Source organism: Psittacula echo (genome assembly GCF_963264785.1).
Source record: "Psittacula echo genome assembly, chromosome: 1".
Lineage (NCBI taxonomy): Eukaryota > Metazoa > Chordata > Aves > Psittaciformes > Psittacidae > Psittacula > Psittacula echo.
Genome location: NC_137735.1, coordinates 96,546,314 through 96,565,694, shown reverse-complemented (window position 1 = coordinate 96,565,694; position 19,381 = coordinate 96,546,314). Strand labels below are relative to the sequence as shown.

Here is a 19,381-nt window from a genome sequence, read left to right as displayed (position 1 = left end):
CTGGGCCCTGAAGGCTTCTGTGGTTGGCATTTAAATCAAGATACTGATTTTGTTTGCAAATGCCCAGTTATTTTGGAAGAATGGAGAGCTGTAGAAGAACTGGGGAGTTTCCATCTCTACTGCCTGTTCCCCCCCCCTCCCCCCCCATTTTGTATGCTTCCTGCCAGGGTCCTATTCTTATGATTGGCAGTTGTTTTTCCTGGAAAACCTGTATTTTAATTAGAACAGATTGATCTTATATCTTGTCCATGGAGGACAATGCAAAGGAGACATGTTTTCAGGAAAACGAAGGGGAAGAGTATTCAGGCAGACTGCCCTGGCAAATGTGTTTCAGCATCTGGACAGAAGATGGCTTGTAGTGGTTCTTTGAACAAATTTGCTCATATAGCAGTCAGAAAGTTGACTTTTTTTTTTTTTTAATCTCTGTTGTTTGTGATTTTTTTTTTAATTTAAAGATACAGTTTGGCTTTGTTTGGAATAATTTTACTGAAAAAGTGGTGAAAATAGCAGTATAAGCAATACTGTATGAGGTCAGTCTACACTGCTTTGAAATGTGTATCTTCAGATATCACAGTTCTATGATCTAATACAGGGAATTTCTATACTTGTTGTTTCTAATTACATGAGGTATTTTTTTCTTAAGTGAATTATTGGAGGACTTCAGGATTTGATGCTTTGGGAAAGAATTAATCTGCCAATCTTTTATCTATTTGCTGTTGTTTGGCATGTATCTGCATTTAGATACGGTGTAAATAAAGGATTCCTGAAGAAGTTTGACTGAGCTATGCAAATTACGGCTTTCCTTACTGCTTGTACGTAAGCTGTCTTTTGTGGAGGGAGTTCCTGTGGCTTCAAATTTCTTCCTCACTCTTTCAGGGAAGCTCTCTAGTCCAGTGAATGGGGAATGGCATGCAAGAGCATCTTCTGATCCAGTCGAGGTCTTTCATGGAGAAAATGTATTTTGCGAAAGCTGGCAGTACGTTACGCTGGTTTCACTGCTTTCTCAAGTTGGAATCTGCCTGTTAGCTCTTCTGCATCTTTTTAGAAGCATAATTTTGTTTCAAAGAATGTATTACAATAATTCATTTTGCCTGCATATAACTTCAAAATTCTCTTCTGATTAGTAAATACATTTTTAGATTTGTTGGCTGTTTAGAACCAGCCTAGCATGGTTTACATAGTTCACATAGGAAAATTTTTCCACAATCGCTGTTCCAACCAAAGCAGTTCCCTTGTGGAACTGCTCTGGAATTGCATGTGGGCTAACTTTTTATTTCACAATAATTCATGTTTGCAAAACCTGGAAAGAGAAAAACCATAAAATTTGCTGCTCTTTAGTTATAGCATGCTGAATTGTTCCAGGATAGCTACTCCAGAGAACTTCTTTTCAAAGCACCTATCTGGCTAATATTTCTGAGGAGATCTCAGCAAAAATGCATTAACTTATATTTTCCAATAAAAGAATTAAAATTTAGTAAACTGTGTATGTATGTATTGCTAAGAGCATGATCTAGCCAGCAGGGCTTTTACAATTCTTGTATGACAGAAACTGCAAAATTGCAACCATTCTGCTTTGGTTGTCAAAGTAGATGCATTGCTTTTTTTAAGAGAATTTTTCAGGAATTACTATGTCTCACTGAGAAATTTCTCCTACTTCACAATTCCTTACTGTCATTCTTAAAGGTTTGTTATTGTGCCACTGAAAAAGACATAGGGAATACTGATACCACTGCCTCTTTATTTTCTTGCGCTCTCCTGAGTACATCTATATTGTGTTGTAGGAGTTCTTTTCAGTTTTCGTATTGGATCAGATAATAAAATAATTATCAGTTTGTCCTACCAAAAGTAAGAAACAAAGTTTACACCCTTTTTAACCAGTTTTCTCACTGGACGTTCACCAGTAGTTTATTGGACAGATTTCTTTATGAAGGTTTTTTTCCGCAGATGATTTATTTTACATTGGCTCAACAAAATGGTTAAGAAGTCTAAAGATAGACAGAGGGAAGTCAGCAAATTGTTTTAAGATGACTTGGAATTTGTTGCAGCCAATATAAGCCCGTTATAATTTTGATAATACTTGAAATATGCACCAATCAACAATCTGAGAAAAGGACTGTAAAAAATCTCATGATTCTTGTGCATCAGTAAGAATCCGGGTGAGTCTTCTGTTTATGCCTTCTTGCTGCATGAACTTCTTAAGAATAAGAGCAGACTTTGGCTTATTTACTGAGCTAAGTAGTGGGATCCAATGAGTTATGGGACAGTGAATCTCAAGAGATCTGACATGCCTTTAAGGATAATCTTATTGAAGCACAAAACAGTAGTCCATACAGATGCTCAGGAAAATGAGTAATCATGTAAGGAGAGCATTGTGAAGGGAACTCATGACTGAGCACCAACACAGGAGACTCATGCAGGAGATAGAAGTGAGGACAAGCTGCTCAAGGATATAAAAACATGGGCTGCATATGCAAAGATGGTATTAAGGCTAACGTTCCACCAGAGTTGAAACTGGTAAGGGACATCAAAGGCAACAAGAATAACTGCGGATGTGGTGCTGGAAGTTCAAGAGGAAAAGAGTAATGAGGAAAATACGGGCTTGCTGTTGACTGTGATGGCTGATTTAATGACAGTGAATACGGACAAGGCTGAGGCACATGGTGCTTTTTTTTGCTTTGATCTTCACCAGTAGGGTCTTCTAGGCCTTTGTACTTACAGATGGGGCTCAAAGTAGAAGGTAACTATCGATAGTGGAAGCGGATTGGGTCAGGGTTCTCTTGAATATGAAGAAGGTGTCTTTGCATGCTGTTGGGTATGGGGTGCAGGTCTTCTAAAATTAGGAATGCTAATGAAAACTTGGAGAAAGAGTAAGAAATCCAATTAAGTAAATGTTTGGGACAAATGGGAATGGTTCTTCATAGTGTTACTTAAATTTTCAATACAAACTCCCTTCCATTTGGCTTGTCAACAACTCTGAAGTGTTTTAAAAGTAACATATCTTGCTGTTAATGAAGCTGGACAATTATAAAGTCATGTGCTGTGTCTGCTTCTGTTACGCATTGCCACTGAATTCCTGAAAAATGTAGTTAGCAGTACAGCAAGTTGCAAAACAAATTTTCTCATAAGGAATAGCTTAATGGATGGGAACATATGCCTTTTGATACCCAATAAGTGCACAAGGTTGAAATATGCTGGAACAAGTAAAGAAGAAATGAAGGATAGGGGAGCAGAAGCAAGATCATTGGGACTGTTGAACAGTAGAGGTGCTGGCTTTTTGGAGTGGATCACAGTTCTGAGTTCAGCTTTTTAATTTGAGAGAGTAACTGCACAGTTGTGTCTGTGTTGTTCTGCCTGTCATCCTTGATTATTTTAGATTAACCTGAAGATGGTGTTGGCAATGATGAAAATATAACTTAAGGATGCATTGCGAAAGCTGATGAGATTTACATCATATATGTGTCAGAGTGTCTTGAAATAAAACATCTACGCCTTTGTGTGCCTCATTTCTTACCGTCTTAGTACTTCTGGGAAAAATGATTTTACCCTTCATCAAACTCAGGTAATTATCTGTGAGACTGAGCATGGTCAACAGAGCAGAGTGTTAAATACTCGACAGTGGAAGTTTGATACAATGGTTAAAGAATCAACAGACAAAGACAGATGTTCCTGTATTTGCCCTTTTCTTCTGAGCAATCTCATAAAGTTCATTTGAATATTATAGCTTTTAGATATTTCAAATAAGGGTCAAGTATTAGGGTCCAGAGGAAAATCTGACTGACCTACCATGAGAAGTTAGAATTTGTTAATGCTTTTCTGCACCAGTTGTGGAAAGAGTTTATGGATTTCAGTCCATGGGTAAAATCGTGATGAGCCATTCCCATGACAAAAGATGACAAAACAAGTATGATGCTGCTGCAGACTTGTTCCTAAAAATTCTGTGGTACCTCTAGTCATCAGTACTAGTCTCTGTCTAACTTTGCTGCATGAACGACTCCCTGAACTGAATTTGTGTTCTGAACAGACCCATATACTTCACTTCTTCCTACTGGCAGAAAAAAGATAAGCTTCGTGTTTATTGCTTTCCTTACCACTTCCCAGACAATTCTTGCTAATGGATGTATATGGGGCCCAGGTTAAGGAGTGCGTCATTAGATAGTGTATTATGTTCCAAGAACAGATTGCTTTAATAGGGAACGTAATGCAATTTGAAACAAATTTCCTGATGTGTGGAGTTCTGTAGTGTCTTATCTAATGCATGACTTCATATTTGCAAAGGATCCATATCGTTCCTTCTACATCCAAACGTAACCGTGAGAATGGTGTAAGACATAGTGTTTTAGTTCTATACATAGTTTGGTGTGTACCCATCTCAGCTTCCTTCAATACTACTCTTTTGGAAGGATGAAACAATGAGCAGTATTGTGCAGCACCTTGTGCCATGGAATTTGGTTTCCTGTCTTGTTGAAGTTTTTGGTGAGGACTTCAGCTATTTAATACTAACCCTTCTTTACTTGAATTATATGCTCAGGAGAAGCCCCTTCCTCTAAATCTCACTTCCAGCCCTTTGAGACTGTTTGTTCTACCCATGAGTAAGAAATCTGGCTCAAGAGATGTTAAAAATACTTCTAATAAGTGAAGCCCTGGTGGATTTTTTTTTTTTTTATCTCCCAGTGCAGCTGATGAACTCTTATCATGTCTTATGTTTTTGAATAGGCATTCCATGTGTTTCAAATTACGAAGTTTAAGAAATAATTTGTTGTTTGTCACTCTGAAATAAATGTTTTTTCACATTCTGTAATATTAGTAATTCTTGAGAAGTTTGCTACAATGGGAGTTCTTGCAGGGAGTATTCCAGAGCTAGTTTGTGCTTTGGCCAGATTGTTCTTCGGTAACTTTTAGGTAAGATTTCAGTGCCCTATATCCTGTCATAAGCTCCTTGCTTGGAAGGTGGCCAAAGTTCATTGGAGAAGATCAGGTGAATAAGAAAATTATTAATTACTCTCTAACAGAGTCTTTTGAAGCAAAAAATCTTGATAAGGCTGTATTTCTGTTTCCTGTGACCCTGTCCTCCTTGCTTACTCTAAATAGTTGATCTCACTGCTGTCAGATTTTACCTAGATTTACTTTGAAAAATATATACAATCTGCATTGGTTTGTTAGTCACCTCTTGGGACAAATGGCATTCTGTGCCATAAAGCATATTTACACAATGAAGTGTTAGAAGAAAAGAAGATTTTCATTTGCTATTGTTCAGGCTTTCTAGGGGTTTGACATTGTATTTTAGTATTTGTTTTGTGCTTCTGCATTTAAGTCCTATTTTAATATGTTCTGATCTTCTCATGTTCCCGTTTTGTCTTATGACACTGTTAGATATGTGCTGTTTGATAGTGCTGTGTTGCTTCATTTCTGCTGATCTATTTTTCATATTTAGAAAAGTCACCTATGATGTCATTAAATGTATGATATTTAACAGATATTTAATACTGCTTTTATTTTATGGTATGCTACGTCACACATTTTATGATTTACTTGAAAACTCGAATCTGTTCTTTCAGAACTGGAAAGCTGAATTGAGGTTGTAGAGCAGTAATGCACATTTGAGCTGTCAGAAGCATCTGTTGGGGTGTTTTGTTCCGTTGGGGTTTCTAAGAGAATTGTTTGGTAGCAGCATTATTATAGAAACATTTCCGAGCTGACGGCAATGATTGTCAGAGCAAGTTTTCTCATGGCATGCCTATGCTGACTGTCCAGCTGAAGGAAACTGTAAAAAATTAATACAGTTCTGTTAAGACAAAATCTAATTGGTCAGACTTTCAAAGTATTAGGTTGACATATCTGGGTCTGTTGTTTGCTTATGGTTAGTTTTGTCATGGTAGTAGTCTTGAATCACATTTAAAACCTATATGTTCACAGCTGCTTATTGGACCATATAGTCCAATTCTGCATTTTATACATAAATTCTACAGAAGAACATTTTAAATGTGAGACTCTCAAAGCGTATTTGTAATTTCACAGCTTTTAAGTATTTCGTAACTTCTTACAGTTTCTTATTATGTAGACAGATGTTTGCAGTCAATTCAGTTGTAAATACTTCTATGTACGCAAAGTTGGAGAGACAGTATAAAACAATGTTTATATATTTAGCATATCAAACACTGCATTTATGAAGCTGATTTAATACATTATACTAAAAAAAAGCAAACTGAAAGGAATGTAAGATTGTAATAGCTTAATGTACTCAAGTGTACATAGTTAATATCTCTTTGTATAAAGCTCCTGTTTAGTATTAATATGGCCAGTCTATGCTAATACTAACAGAAAGTTAAATTTCTTAGTCTGCAGAGTGAAGTGTTACTGCAAGATGTTAGAAAGTGACGTAGTAGAAGACATAGAATTTCTTTCTGAGCATTAGTAAGAAAAAAAAGTTTTTCTTTTCCAGAAGCGTGTCTGTAGAGATTAATATTTGGGGTAGAAAATGTTCAATAGGATATTACTTTTTTCTGAAGCCTATTATATGTTTAATTTAGTCTTAAGAGATAGAAAATACATGTGTCTACATGGCTTCTAAGTGTCCCATGGCTTTTTAAGTATCCCAGTCCTGTTTAGACGGTTACTGGTTTGTAGCTGACTTTTGTCCTTCAGTGCGTATGCAGTGTGATACTGCTGTTATATGCAGCAAGTCTGTCAGACACTTCTTCAGGCACTGTATAGCAGAGGACTGTGGACCGCTGTTTGCAGGGGTGATGAAAGCAAGCTAAAACTAAAATATTATAGCATTTTGATGTTTAAGAAAATCATGTAGCTGTATTCCAATTTTCAGAGCAGTGGAAAGAGTTCTGTGTTGGAAAGTCTTGTGGGGAGGGATCTGCTCCCACGAGGTACTGGAGTTGTCACCCGGAGACCCCTTATTCTGCAGCTGGTGCATGTTTCCCCAGAGGATGGTCGGAAAACAGCTGGAGATGAAAGTGGTAAGTGTGATCCAAGAGTGTGTTTTGCCTTGTAGGAAAGAGACTTTGAATCTTTCTTGTATGTTTGACTGAAAAATCAGTTGAAAAAAATGGCTCATGTCACATCTGTTCTGTCCATTTAGAAATGTCATTTAGAAGTCAAAATCTGGATATTCAAAGTATCTTTACTGTTTTAAGTTTTCTTATTCTTAGGAAACACTTGAGAAAAGCATACTGAAGAAAGCATTTCAGTTATGATTATGATTATGATTGTCTAGACTGTAGAGAACATGATTTTCTTGTATATGTTTTTCTTCCCCTCCTCTTTTGCTGTATAAATAAGGTTTTTCCTTGAGAAGATGAGCATGTGACTTCTTAAAAGGAAGTTAGGAATTAGGTAATTTCTGAACAGAAGTGGAAGAAGAAGAAAGGAAAACAAACGTAGTAGAAGCAAACAAATTTCAGTGGGCATTTTCTGTAGTGTATAAATGCTACCTTACTGAGCTGTGCTGAGAGATTCCAGGCACATGAAGAACTACACACAAAATGTTCTGAAGCTGTTTATTTGAAATTTATCTCTCGCAGATCAAGAAAGTAATCTCACTTGTCCCTTGGGAGTGTAAATACTCGTTCTATACAAACTAGTGCACTTGATGTTATGAAAGAGCAGCGGAGTCATAGCCACCTTGTGATTATAAATCTTAGCTTTTTCGTGTAGGTAGTAAAAAGAGCACAGGCTTTTGATGGTGTGGTAAACTTGGGGCTATAATTATTCTCATTGTATTCAAATTTTTTTAAATGTATTTTTAGCGATAGTAAGTTAAGGTATCAGTAGTTCTTTACAGTATTTCTTTTAATGTAACCATAGAATGATAGAATAGTTAGGATTGGAAAGGACCTTAAGATCATTTAGTTCCAACCCCCCTGCCATGGGCAGGGACACCTTACACTAGACCGTGTCACCCAAGGCTCTGTCCTGGTTTTGGACACTGCCAATGATGGAGCATTTACGACTTCTTTGGGCAACCTTGTTCTAATACCTCACCACCTTCACAGTATGGAAGTTCCTTATATCTAACCTGAACTTCCCCTGTTTAAGTTTTAACCCTTTACCTCTTGTCCTGTCGCTACAGTCGCTAATTAAGAGTCCCTCCTCCAGCATCCTTGTAGGCCCCCTTCATATAGTGAAAGGCTGCTGTGAGGTTTTGATGTAGCTTCTCTTCTCCAGGCTGAACAACCCCAATTTTCTCAGTCTGTCTGCTTATGGAAGGTGCTTCAGCCCCCGATCATCCTCGTGGCCCTCCTCTGGACTTGTTCCAGCAGCTCCATGTCCTTCTTATGTTGAGGACACCAGAACTGTACACAGTACTCCAAGTGGGGTCTCAGTAGAGCAGAGCAGAGGGGCAGGATCACCTTCTTCGACCTGCTGGTCACGCTCCTCTTGATGCAGCCCAGGATGCAGTTGGCTTTCTGGGCTGTGAGCGCACACTACTGGCTCATGTTCATTTTCTCATCAGCCAATACCCTGCAGGGCTGCTCTAAATCTCTTCTCCTCCCAACCTGTAGCTGTGCCTGGGATTGCTCCGACCCAGGTGGAGGACCTTGTCCTTTGCATTGTTGAACTTCATGAGGTTGGCACTGGCCCACCTCTCAAGCATGTCACAGTCCCTCTTCATCCCATCTCTTCCCTCCAGCGTATCAACTGAACCATATATCTTAGTGCCATCAGCATCCCAATGTCCGTGTTGCCAACAAAGATATTGAGCAGGCTCTGTCCCAACACCTAAGACCACTTGTTACTGGTCTCCAGCTGGACACTGAACTGTTGACAGCAACTCTGTGTGCTGCCATGTAGCCAGTTCACTATCCATCTGGTGGTCCATCCATCAAATTTATTACTCTCCAGTTTAGGGACAAGGATGTTACGTGGAACAGTGTCAAATACTTTGTACAAGTCCAGGTAGGCAATGTTAACTGCTTTGCCCCTATCCTAGTGTTCTGTAGCCCCACCATAGAAGACCACCAAACTGGTAAAGCACGATTTGCCCTTAGAGAAGCCATGCTGGCTGTCAGCAACCACCTTACTGTTCTTCATGTATCTAGCATGAGTCCCAGGAGAATCTTCTCCATGATCCTGTCAGGCAGAGAAGTGAGATTGACTGGTCTGTAGTTTCCAGAGTCTTCCATTTTCCCCTTCTTGAAAATGGGCATTATGTTTCCCATTTTCCAGTCATTGTGGACTTCACCTGACTGCCATGGTTTTTAAAATATGATGGACAGTGGCTTAGCAACCTAATTTGCCAGCTCCTTCAGGACCCACGAATGGATTTCATCAGATCCCATGGACTTGTGCACATTCAGGTTCTTAAGATGATCTCAAACCCGATCCTCCCCTACAGTGAGCCTCAGGTCTTCATTCTGGCACTAATATTTATAGCCTTTGGTTTCTGAAGAACAGTTACTAATATTGTGCAGTTTAAAGCTCCAGTTCCCATTCTTGCAACAGAGAACACAATTTGGGTTTATAACAATTAAAAACTTCTAGTGTCTAGTCCAGGGTGTGCTGTATTGTGAAAAACTGTAGGAAAACTCAGGTTGGAAATTATCTCAGGAGGTCTCTAGTCCAACCTCCTGCTCAAAAAAGGGCTAACTCTGAACTCAGGGTGAGATTGCTTGGGGCTTTATCCAGTTGGGTCTTGAAAGCATCCAAGGGTGGTGAATTCAAAAAGTCTCTGGGCAACCTTTTAGAAATGACACATTTGATCTCTTTAAATGTGGATTTACATTACTTGTATTGTGCAGTGTACAGTTTCCAGTACTTTTCAGAATGCTTTGATTCTGAGTTGTTGGGTAAAACTTGATTTTGTTCTGTGACTTCACAGGTATAAAAGATAGTTTCATAATTAAAACATCTTGAGCCAAGGCAGAGCCTTTCTCTTGTGGTTTGCATTTGATCTGGTGTTTCAGATTTTAAATCTAAAATTGGGACAATATTATTGCATAATAAATTAATAAAATAATTTAACCTAGTATTTGAGGCCCATTTAGATCTTTTTTTTGGGGGGGGAAAAATCAGTTTCTAATATGTGCATGTTACAACTTCTTGATGTTCCTTTGAGAGAGATGAGGGCTTGTTTACTAAGAACAGACAAACCTTTGTGACCTACCAGTTGCATTTGGAATGTCTCTCTTTTGCCTCCAAAATCCAAATAAATCACAGTCTAAATGGTTTTGTCACTGATCTGGTTTAGCATATGTACAGATCTGAGATAGGATCAGGTAGCTTGGAAAGAAAAAAGATGGCAACCCCTTATTTGGGCTATGCTTTCTGACTGTAATTGATTGTAATAAGTCACTATACTGCTACAGATCATAATTGTGTTGTGAGGTGCATGTTGAGGTAGGGTTGAATGCGTTTAGGATTTCTTGGAGGGAAATCCATGGTCTTGCAGAAAAAGTTTCTCTCTGCATGAGGGTTTTCTTCTTTACAAATTGCATATTGGACTAGAGAGTATCTAGTCTTGGCCACTGTTTTGAATGTGCTGGCAATGAACTCTCTGTACCCACAGATAGTTCTTCTGCAACTGCCTCTATTTTGTAATTTCTGTTTTGTAATTTGTCACCTTTTTCCATTGTAATACTTGCTGTAGGTATGTACTGGTATTAGGTATGAATATGTCCATGTAAAAATAGTACTAGTCTGTGGTTGTTACAAGCTTAAATTTTACCTCTGAGTGTTTGCTTCCAGAAAGCCTCCTGGTTTTTAATGCAACACTTGAGCAAGAATTGCAGCCAGACATCTGAATTAACTTACGATTTTCTAACATGCAACATTGAGGAACAGCAGATGTGGTCTTTAAAGTCACTGATGAGCTGTGTGATACCCTTTTGCAGTGGTCACTGCAAAAAATCAGGATAGAAAATATTTCTATTAACTATGAAGTGCTGTGTTTTTCTAATATGATAGTTCAGACTGAGATGTATGTGGTATGGTATGAAGGAAATGTTCTCATGCTTTTGCTGTTTATTGTTAGTCTCTAGTAATTCAGCACATATGGTATGTTTGTGGTGTTACCACAGTATGGTGTTGTTTTATCAGATTGGAAGAGAAGTGTCTGGTCTCATGAATTATTAAATTGGTATTGTAGCTAAGACCTATTGTGGTAGCTTCTCCATTTGTTAGGAAATGGAAAAGAGGAGGGAACATATGAATGGTTCATTAGTTAAATGTTTATAGGTTCTTTTTTTTTTTTTTTTTTGTCCCAAGATGGGAAGCTAAACATTGTTCAAAACTGAACAGATAAAATTGATACAGAACACAGGAATAACTAACAGAGATCTGTTGCTTGATAAATCAGCACTGCTTTGTCAGCTTTTTGCTCTCTACTTCACATAGGAGTCTCTTGTGCCTAGCTCCCAAACAATGAGAGCTTCATTGTACTTAGCTTTATAGAAGCACAGCAGAAGAGCTTTCACTCAAGAGCTTGCCATCTAGTTAGCATCAAGGATAGAAAAAATGGTGCAACATACAGAAGGGATTGGAAGATGTGCGTGTTTTTTTCACAAGTTGAGTAATTTTGTGTGTGTGTGTGTGTGTCTGTTTAGAGAGAGCTAGGAAGAGACAAGGTGCTGGGGGAGATGGGGTAGGGGGAAAATAGTTTAGATGGTAATCTGTTGTGTCCAAGAGCTGTGAAGATGTGGGAACTAGAATGCTAGGAAAGCAGCTAAGATTCTTCATGCTTTGTTGATTTTGTTCTTTTTAGTATTTGGAAAGTTCTCATTCTCATTCTGCAAGATATCCTTTATGACTCTGAACAGCTTCTTTGTGCTCCCATTGTGTATGAAGAACATTTCCACTGGTTTAGGGAGAAGAGGTACATAGGTAACTAAAGTTAGTTAGCATTGTACAGTATTTGAGCTTCTTAAAGGTGCATTTCAGTATAGAAGCTATAGGAGTAAGAATTTGGTGGAAGGCAGTCTTGAGAAAACTACATAATCTGGGACAGGTTGCCCAAAGAAGGTGTGTCTGCCCCATCCCTGGCAGTGTTGAAGGCCAGGTTGCACATGGCCTTGAGCAACCTGGTCTAGTGGAAGGTGTTCCTACACATGGCAGGGGGGTTGGACCTAGATGATCTTTAAGATCCCTTCCAACCTGAACCATTCCTTGCTTCTATAAAGTTTTTAGGTCTCACTCAGAGATATAAAAAGCCAGAAAGGCAAAGGGACTGTTGCTTTATTCAGGAGATGGTTTTTTGAAAGGCAGTATCTGTTTGTTTTGAACAGCCACTGTTTTAATAGCTTCTTATAATCTGTAATACTTAATTTTAATGACCAAAATGTCATTTCTGTACACTTTTATCTGGCATTGACTCTTGAATGTAACAGGTGATTAATTCAACTGAAGTTTTACCTTAAAGAAAGTAACATAATATGGGGAAGATTGATAATACCAGTGAAACTCCAGTGATTAAAAAAAAAAAAGTTCTACGTGTAAACCAGAACATTGGGTTTTTCATTGTAGCTTATTTAAAATATTTTCTCCTTGCCTTGTGCGTTCTTGCAGTTGGAGTAATGCAAATCCTTTCTCCTTTCCTAAGAACTCTTTTGCATTAAATTCAAGCTAGTGGGTAATTTTTTTCAAATATCCCTGAGGGACACCACTCGTTACTGGTCTCCAGCTGGACATCGAGCCATTGACCACAACTCTTTGCATGCGGCCATCCAGCCAGTTCTTTATCCACCGAGTGGTCCACCCATCAAATTGATGTCTCTCCAATTTAGAGACAAGGATGTCGTGTGGGACAGTGTCGAACGCTTTGCACAAATCCAGATAGATGACGTCAACTGCTCTGCCCCTGTCCATCAGTTTCGTAGCTCCATCATAGAAGGCCACCAAATTGGTCAGGCAGGATTTCCCCTTAGTGAAGCCATGCTGGCTGTCACCAAGCACCTCCTTGTTTTTCATGTGCCTTAGCATGCCTTCCAGGAGAATCTGCTCCAAGATTTTGCCAGGCACAGAGGTGAGACTGACTGGTCTGTAATTCCCCGGGTCATCCATTTTCCCCTTCTTGAAAATGGGGGTTTATTTCCCTTTTTCCAGTTGTTGGGAACTTCACCTGACTGCCATGATTTTTCAAATATGATGGACAGTGGCTTAGCAGCTTCATTTGCCAGCTCCTTCAGGACCCGCGGATGGATTTCATCAGGTCCCATGCACTTGTGTACGTTTAGGTTTTTAAGATGGTCTCAAACCAGATCCTCTCCTACAGTGGGCCTAGGGTCTTCATTCTCACAGTCCCTGCGTCTGCCTTCCAAGACTTGGGTGGTGTGGTCAGAGCATTTGCCAGTGAAGACTGAGGGAAAGAAGTCATTAAGAACCTCAGCCTTCTCCAAATCCAGGGTAGCCAGTTCTCCTGATAGCTTCCAGAGAGGGCCCACATTGTGTCCCTAGTCTGTCTTTTGTTCACAATGTACCTATAGAATCCCTTCCTGCTATCTTTCACATCCCTAGCCAAGTTTAATTCTAACTGGGCCTTAGCTTTCCTCCATACTTCCTTTAACCTGGTCCCTAGCTTCCTGGACAACATCCCTGTATTCTTCCCAGGCCACCTGTCCTTGCTTCCACCATGTATAAGCCCCTTTTTTCCCTCTTAAGTTTCCTCAGCAGCTCCTTATCCATCCAAGGAGGTCTCCTTGCCTTCCTGCTGCATTTCCTTCTAGTTGGGATGCAACACTCCTGAGCTTGTAGTAGGTGATCACTGAATATTATCCAACAGTCTTGGACCCCCCTGCCCTCTAGGGCAGTAATTTAAGACTAAACCAGTGTGTTGTTGGAGGATACATCTCCCTCTGAGGGACATAACAGCAGAGTGCTTGGTCCTTATCTTTCAAATGTAATGGTGACAATATTTTTCTGTATCTCTTTCTTCCTGGCTTTATGCCTGTCTTTATTATATTTAATTTTTAAAAGAGGATGAGCAATGCCATCTTGAAGATACTGTAGTTTATTCCCGTATGTGCATTTTGCTTTATTTTCTCTGAACTATAAATAAACTTGTTTAATAACCTGGAATTAATGAGCCCTTTCATTTTGCACTTACTTTGGAGGCTGGTATATAATTTTGCCTGTTTGCCAACAAAGACAAGCAAAAGCTGATTCCTGACAATGGTTTCTTCATAGCTCAGGTGCCTGTAGAACAGAAAGGATAAAAGTAGTATGTTTTTTAAATTTTTTTTCCTTAATGGACTCAGTCCATCTAAATCAGCAATTCTCCATTGATGATAAACTTTTAACTTACTGACCTGAACAGGATATTAAAGTAACTACCCAGAAGCCCTAGGTTTTCCAAACTGATGAACTGATTGTTGCTGTGTTACTTGCATTTTGTGCCATACAGGCACGTGCCAAAAATGTCTTCACCCATTTGTTTTGATTCTTGCGCTTCCATGGTTCTGTACTGCCATAACATAAAAAGAGTTGTAAACCCATGAACCTTTCAATAAAAAGTTTGGAATTTTTTTTTGGTACTGGGATTTCCATAAATAATTTAAGAAAATTAGAAGTTGAGAAGGGTGATAGCTAATGTTGTCTCTTCTCAAATCTGTCTCAGAACTGCCATAATATTTGGCTTTTTTAGCTGAGCATTAGAAAGATCAATGCAAAACCTTAGGTTTCTTTCCTGTACAGTACTGTTACTTCCAGTGACAAGAAAGAATAAGGAAACATTTTTATTGTTCTTGCCATGAGTAAATGATGAGAAACATACTTCACGAAAGAAGTTCAGCTTTGCAGAAACTAATGGTACTGTTTCTTGTGCTCTGATAAAAATATTGTGAGCTGTTGGAATTAGATTAACAGCAATAATAACGTTATCATCAAGTAAGCTTTGTTGTATAGAATATCTGAATAATATGCATAATTTATCAGTGTTTTAGTTAAGATCTTATTTCTGTGCATATTGTTAATATGCTACACATTCTCATCAATAGTAGAGTAGCATGCACATCTGTCTGCATGCATTTGTGATCTTTGTAATACAGTCTGGTACTGTAAGTTAATAAAATGCTATATTAAATCTGATTAAAATTTTTAAACATCATTCAATGCTGTTTCTCTTTAACTGCAGACCCTGCTACATGGAAAAATCCAAGACACCTTTCTAAAGGTTGCCTTTATCCACTTGCTTTTTCTCCCTATGCATAAAGTGCATGCTTATATACACTAATCACGTACATTTCATGGCACTTTATTGTTGTTTACACTTTTACGTTTACACTTTGGCTACTGCGTTGATTGATTATTTTGCTGAGTCTTGTGATCTGGTTGATTTTTAGTTTTCTGACGTTGCATTAGAATGAGATGATTTTTGCTTTTCTTCTGTGCCGTTGCTGCTTCATAGAATTTCCTGCACTTTTAATTCCCAAATCCTTAAAAAAAAAATCTATTGATCAGCATCTTGAAATTCAACTTGAGTGGAAAAATGCATTGCAAGATTACTTGATTGTAGGTAAACTGTGTGTTTGCCAAATGGCCACATTTCTTGTAGGTTATTCTTCTAGAGCAGATTGCTGTATTGGGGAACAGAAGAGAAATAACCACAAACTGAAAATTTTAAATGGAATTTATCACTACTATTTGGAAACCTAATTGTGAAAGCGTCAGTATCTCACGTTGTGACTCAGACTGCTGCCTGTGCTACCAAGCAGGAACTGGCGAAACTTTGCTGTTTCTGGGACTTCTCTTGAATAGCCCCAAGTCATTCTGGACATCAGTGGTGACTGGCAAGAGTTAAGATTTTGGTCCTTGACAGATTTGGGAAGAGACATGTTCTCCTAAGACTACATTGCTATGCAGAGTTCTTACGTATTTTCTGTTTGCTTGGTTTTCATTCTACAGGTGTTTCTAACTTTTTCTTTCAGCTGTAATTTGATCTCCCTTGCATGGTAAAGGAAGAGATGCTAAAAGCTAGTGTTTATTTCAGGTTTTTTAACTACTGCTAATAATTCTTTTGTTTTCTGTTGTGAGCTGATATTTAATGGACTAGACCATTTCTGAAAAATGGTAGGATAGCTTATGACTGGCTCAGTCACAATTGGGAAGATGGACTTGTGCAAGAGAGGCAAATTGAAGAGTAATGAGATGCAATGTTTACATAAAGAGAATCATAAATGTATGCAATCATACAGCAGAATCATACAGTAATAAGCAGAATCATAAATGTATGAGCTATTTAACATCTAAATGTAAAAAGCAGGCTAATTTTTCATTTGCTGCTTGGGGAAAAAAAATCATATTGTAGTTTTCAACAAACAGGGTCTTGGAAAAATGAAATTGAAAGATCTACTTCCTCTTCCTCATGTATCAATTCTTGTTTTCAGAGATAGATGCTGCAGAGTGGGGTAAATTTCTTCACACCAAAAATAAGGTACGTTTACTCCGATGATGGAGTAGCGGTGTCATAAATATGCTATCATATATATGCTTAATTACATACCTTTTCCCTTTACTTTCCCAAAAAGGAGGTTCTTTTGCCTGTTATACTATGTGCCAGAATATTGAAGGTTTTCTGTTTTGCTTTTTATGAGTAGAAGACTTCTGAAAACATACTTTTAAATTCAAGATGGAAAGTTTATTAATGGTTGTCTGTAGTGAGGGTCGTTGATTCTGCCAAGTTATTTATCTTAATCCTTTTTGTGCTATTTTGTTAGGTTTTTTTCTTTTTTTTGTGTTGACAAATGTAGAAAGGACGTTGTAAAGACAAGGAAGTATATAATCACAAGTCATTTCAGTCTTTTGAAGAATTGGCTACTTCAGAGATTTATCAGAAAGCTATTACAGGGAAAGAAGAGCCTAATGAGCATCAGGGGGGAGAAACAGATGAGATGACCTAGGACTTTAGTAAGAGTCAAAGCTTAAATCTTTATTCCAAGAAATTCGTCTTTTTGTTGGCAGATGGATTTGTTTATTACTTTCAAATGGTTTCCTTACCTTCTAGAGAGTACTAGTAATTGAAGGAAATCTAGAGAGGAATGCAGAAGGAACCTGTGCAAGGGTAGATCTACGATAACACATTTTGGTTTGGTGCAAGGAGAATAGTTTTGGCAAGAGTGGAAAAAATTTGAAATGAAACTGCCCTTGTTCTTCCTGCTCTTGTATCCTGAACCTCTTCTTATCTCTATGTTGTTCATTAACTTCAGAGGATTGCAACTAGATTTGATGTGGAATTAAGTGTTTGAAATTCTCTTTAAGTGAACACTATTTTATACATTGTCTGACATCAGTGGCTTATTAACTGCATCTCACAGTATTAATCAACAGATTAAATACCAAGATTACAAATTCTGTAATTATTAGCACTGTAGTGCTGTTAGCATTAGTTTAGGGTCTAATAGTCATTTTTTCTCACCTCTTGTGTACTGAGTTACAGAGTGTCTCTTGGAGAAAGGAGCATTATTTTGCAATTGGGTAAGTGGATGCTGTCTTTGATTCTTAAAAAATCTTTTTCTTCCATACTTCAGATCTATACAGATTTTGATGAAATTCGTCAGGAAATAGAAAATGAAACAGAGAGGATTTCAGGAAATAATAAGGTAAATGTTGCACTGTCTGTCGTTGTCTTGCCATAGATTCTCTTGCTGCTTAAACCTTTATTCAACAGTTTTGGCAGCTGGAAGTGAAAATCATTGAACTATTCTAATGAAGGCCACAGTATTGGTGCTTGAGATTTTTTTTTTTCCACTGGGTTTGAGAGGTAAATGACTTCAACTAAAAGAAAATGCAAAGAATTGCTGTTGCTTTACTTTCAGAGCTTCCTTAAAAATAGTGCAAAAACGAAGCTTTGAGTTAAACTTTCTTTCATTTTCCACATACATGGCTTTATATGTAATTAGAAAATTGAGTATTCTATTCTTGCATATCTGTATAATCACTGAAAATGTGATAAGCATTTATGCATTATAGTGAGGAGGAAAATAGGGCTGCTTCCAGAGATGAAGGAATTGTGCAGATGTAGCTGTCTTTTTCCTCACCATATAGTTGTAATGTGTATGATGGAAGAATTCTACTATGAAACAACAGTTTTGGGCTTTCTGAATGGTGCATTTACATAATCCAGTACAGTGATCAAATTTTACTTACTATATTTCTAGGGGATCAGTCCTGAACCCATTCATCTTAAGATTTTTTCATCTAATGTTGTAAATCTGACTCTTGTGGATTTACCTGGAATGACAAAGGTAAGATGCAGAATGCTTCTCTTTTGATTCACTGTGAACAGTGTATTTTGAAACAAAGAGTGTATGGACACTCTTTGAGAGATGGACAGGGGCAGAGCAGTTGACGTCATCTACCTGGACTTGTGCAAAGCGTTTGACACTGTCCCACACGACATCCTTGTCTCTAAATTGGAGAGACATCAATTTGATGGGTGGACCACTCGGTGGATAAAGAACTGGCTGGATGGCCGCATGCAAAGAGTTGTGGTCAATGGCTCAATGTCTGGGTGGAGACTGGTAACGAGTGGTGTCCCTCAGGGATCGGTGTTGGGACTGGTCTTGTTCAACATCTTTGTCGGTGACATGGACAGTGGGATTGAGCGCACCCTCAGCAAGTCTGCTGATGACACCAAGCTGTGTGGTTCGGTTGATACGCCGGAGGGAAGGGATGCCATCCAGAGGGACCTTGACATGATTGTGAGGTGGGCTGATGCCAACCTTATGAAGTTTAACCATGCCAAGTGCAAGGTCCTACACCTGAGTTGGAGCAATCCCAGGCACAGCTACAGGTTGGGCAGAGAAGAGATTCAGAGCAGCCCTGCACAGAAGGACTTGGGGGGTGTTGGCCAATGAGAAAATGAACATGAGCCGGCTTCAGTGTGCGCTCGCAACCCAGAAAGCCAACCGTATCCTGAGCTGCATCAAGAGGAGCGTGACCAGCAGGTCGAAGGAGGTGATCCTGCCCCTCTACTCTGCTCTTTTGAGACCTCACTTGGAGTATTGTGTGCAGTTCTGGTGTCCTCAACATAAGAAGGACTTGGAACTGTTGGAACAAGTCCAGAGGAGGGCCATGAGGATGATCAGGGGACTGGAGCACCTCCCGTCTGAAGATAGGCTGAGAAAGTTGGGGCTGTTCAGCCTAGAGAAGAGAAGGCTGCATGGAGACCTCATAGCAGCCTTCCAGTATCTGAAGGGGGCCTACAAGGATGCTGGGGAGGGACTATTCATTAGGGACTGTAGTGACAGGACAAGGGATAACGGGTTAAAACTTAAACAGGGGAAGTTTAGGTCAAATATAAGGAAGAAATTCTTTACTGTGAGGGTGGTGAGGCACTGGAATGGGTTGCCCAGGGAGGTTGTGAATGCTCCATCCTTGGCAGTGTTCAAGGCCAGGTTGGATGAGGCCTTGGGTGGCATGGTTTAGTGTGAGGTGTCCCTGC

The 19,381-nt window shown here is 38.9% G+C and overlaps 1 protein-coding gene across 2 annotated transcripts in view; it reads left to right on the top strand.

The window, feature by feature from the left end:
• The window catches only part of DNM1L (dynamin 1 like), a 46,240-nt gene that overhangs the window by 4,557 nt on the left and 22,302 nt on the right, over window positions 1-19,381 (top strand). For both annotated transcript variants that reach the window (XM_080635991.1, XM_080635992.1), the window contains exons 2-5: window positions 6,821-6,968; window positions 16,326-16,372; window positions 17,466-17,537; window positions 18,096-18,182. In XM_080635991.1, the coding sequence (XP_080492117.1) occupies window positions 6,821-6,968; window positions 16,326-16,372; window positions 17,466-17,537; window positions 18,096-18,182 (354 nt within the window). The remainder of the gene's footprint in view (window positions 1-6,820; window positions 6,969-16,325; window positions 16,373-17,465; window positions 17,538-18,095; window positions 18,183-19,381) is intronic.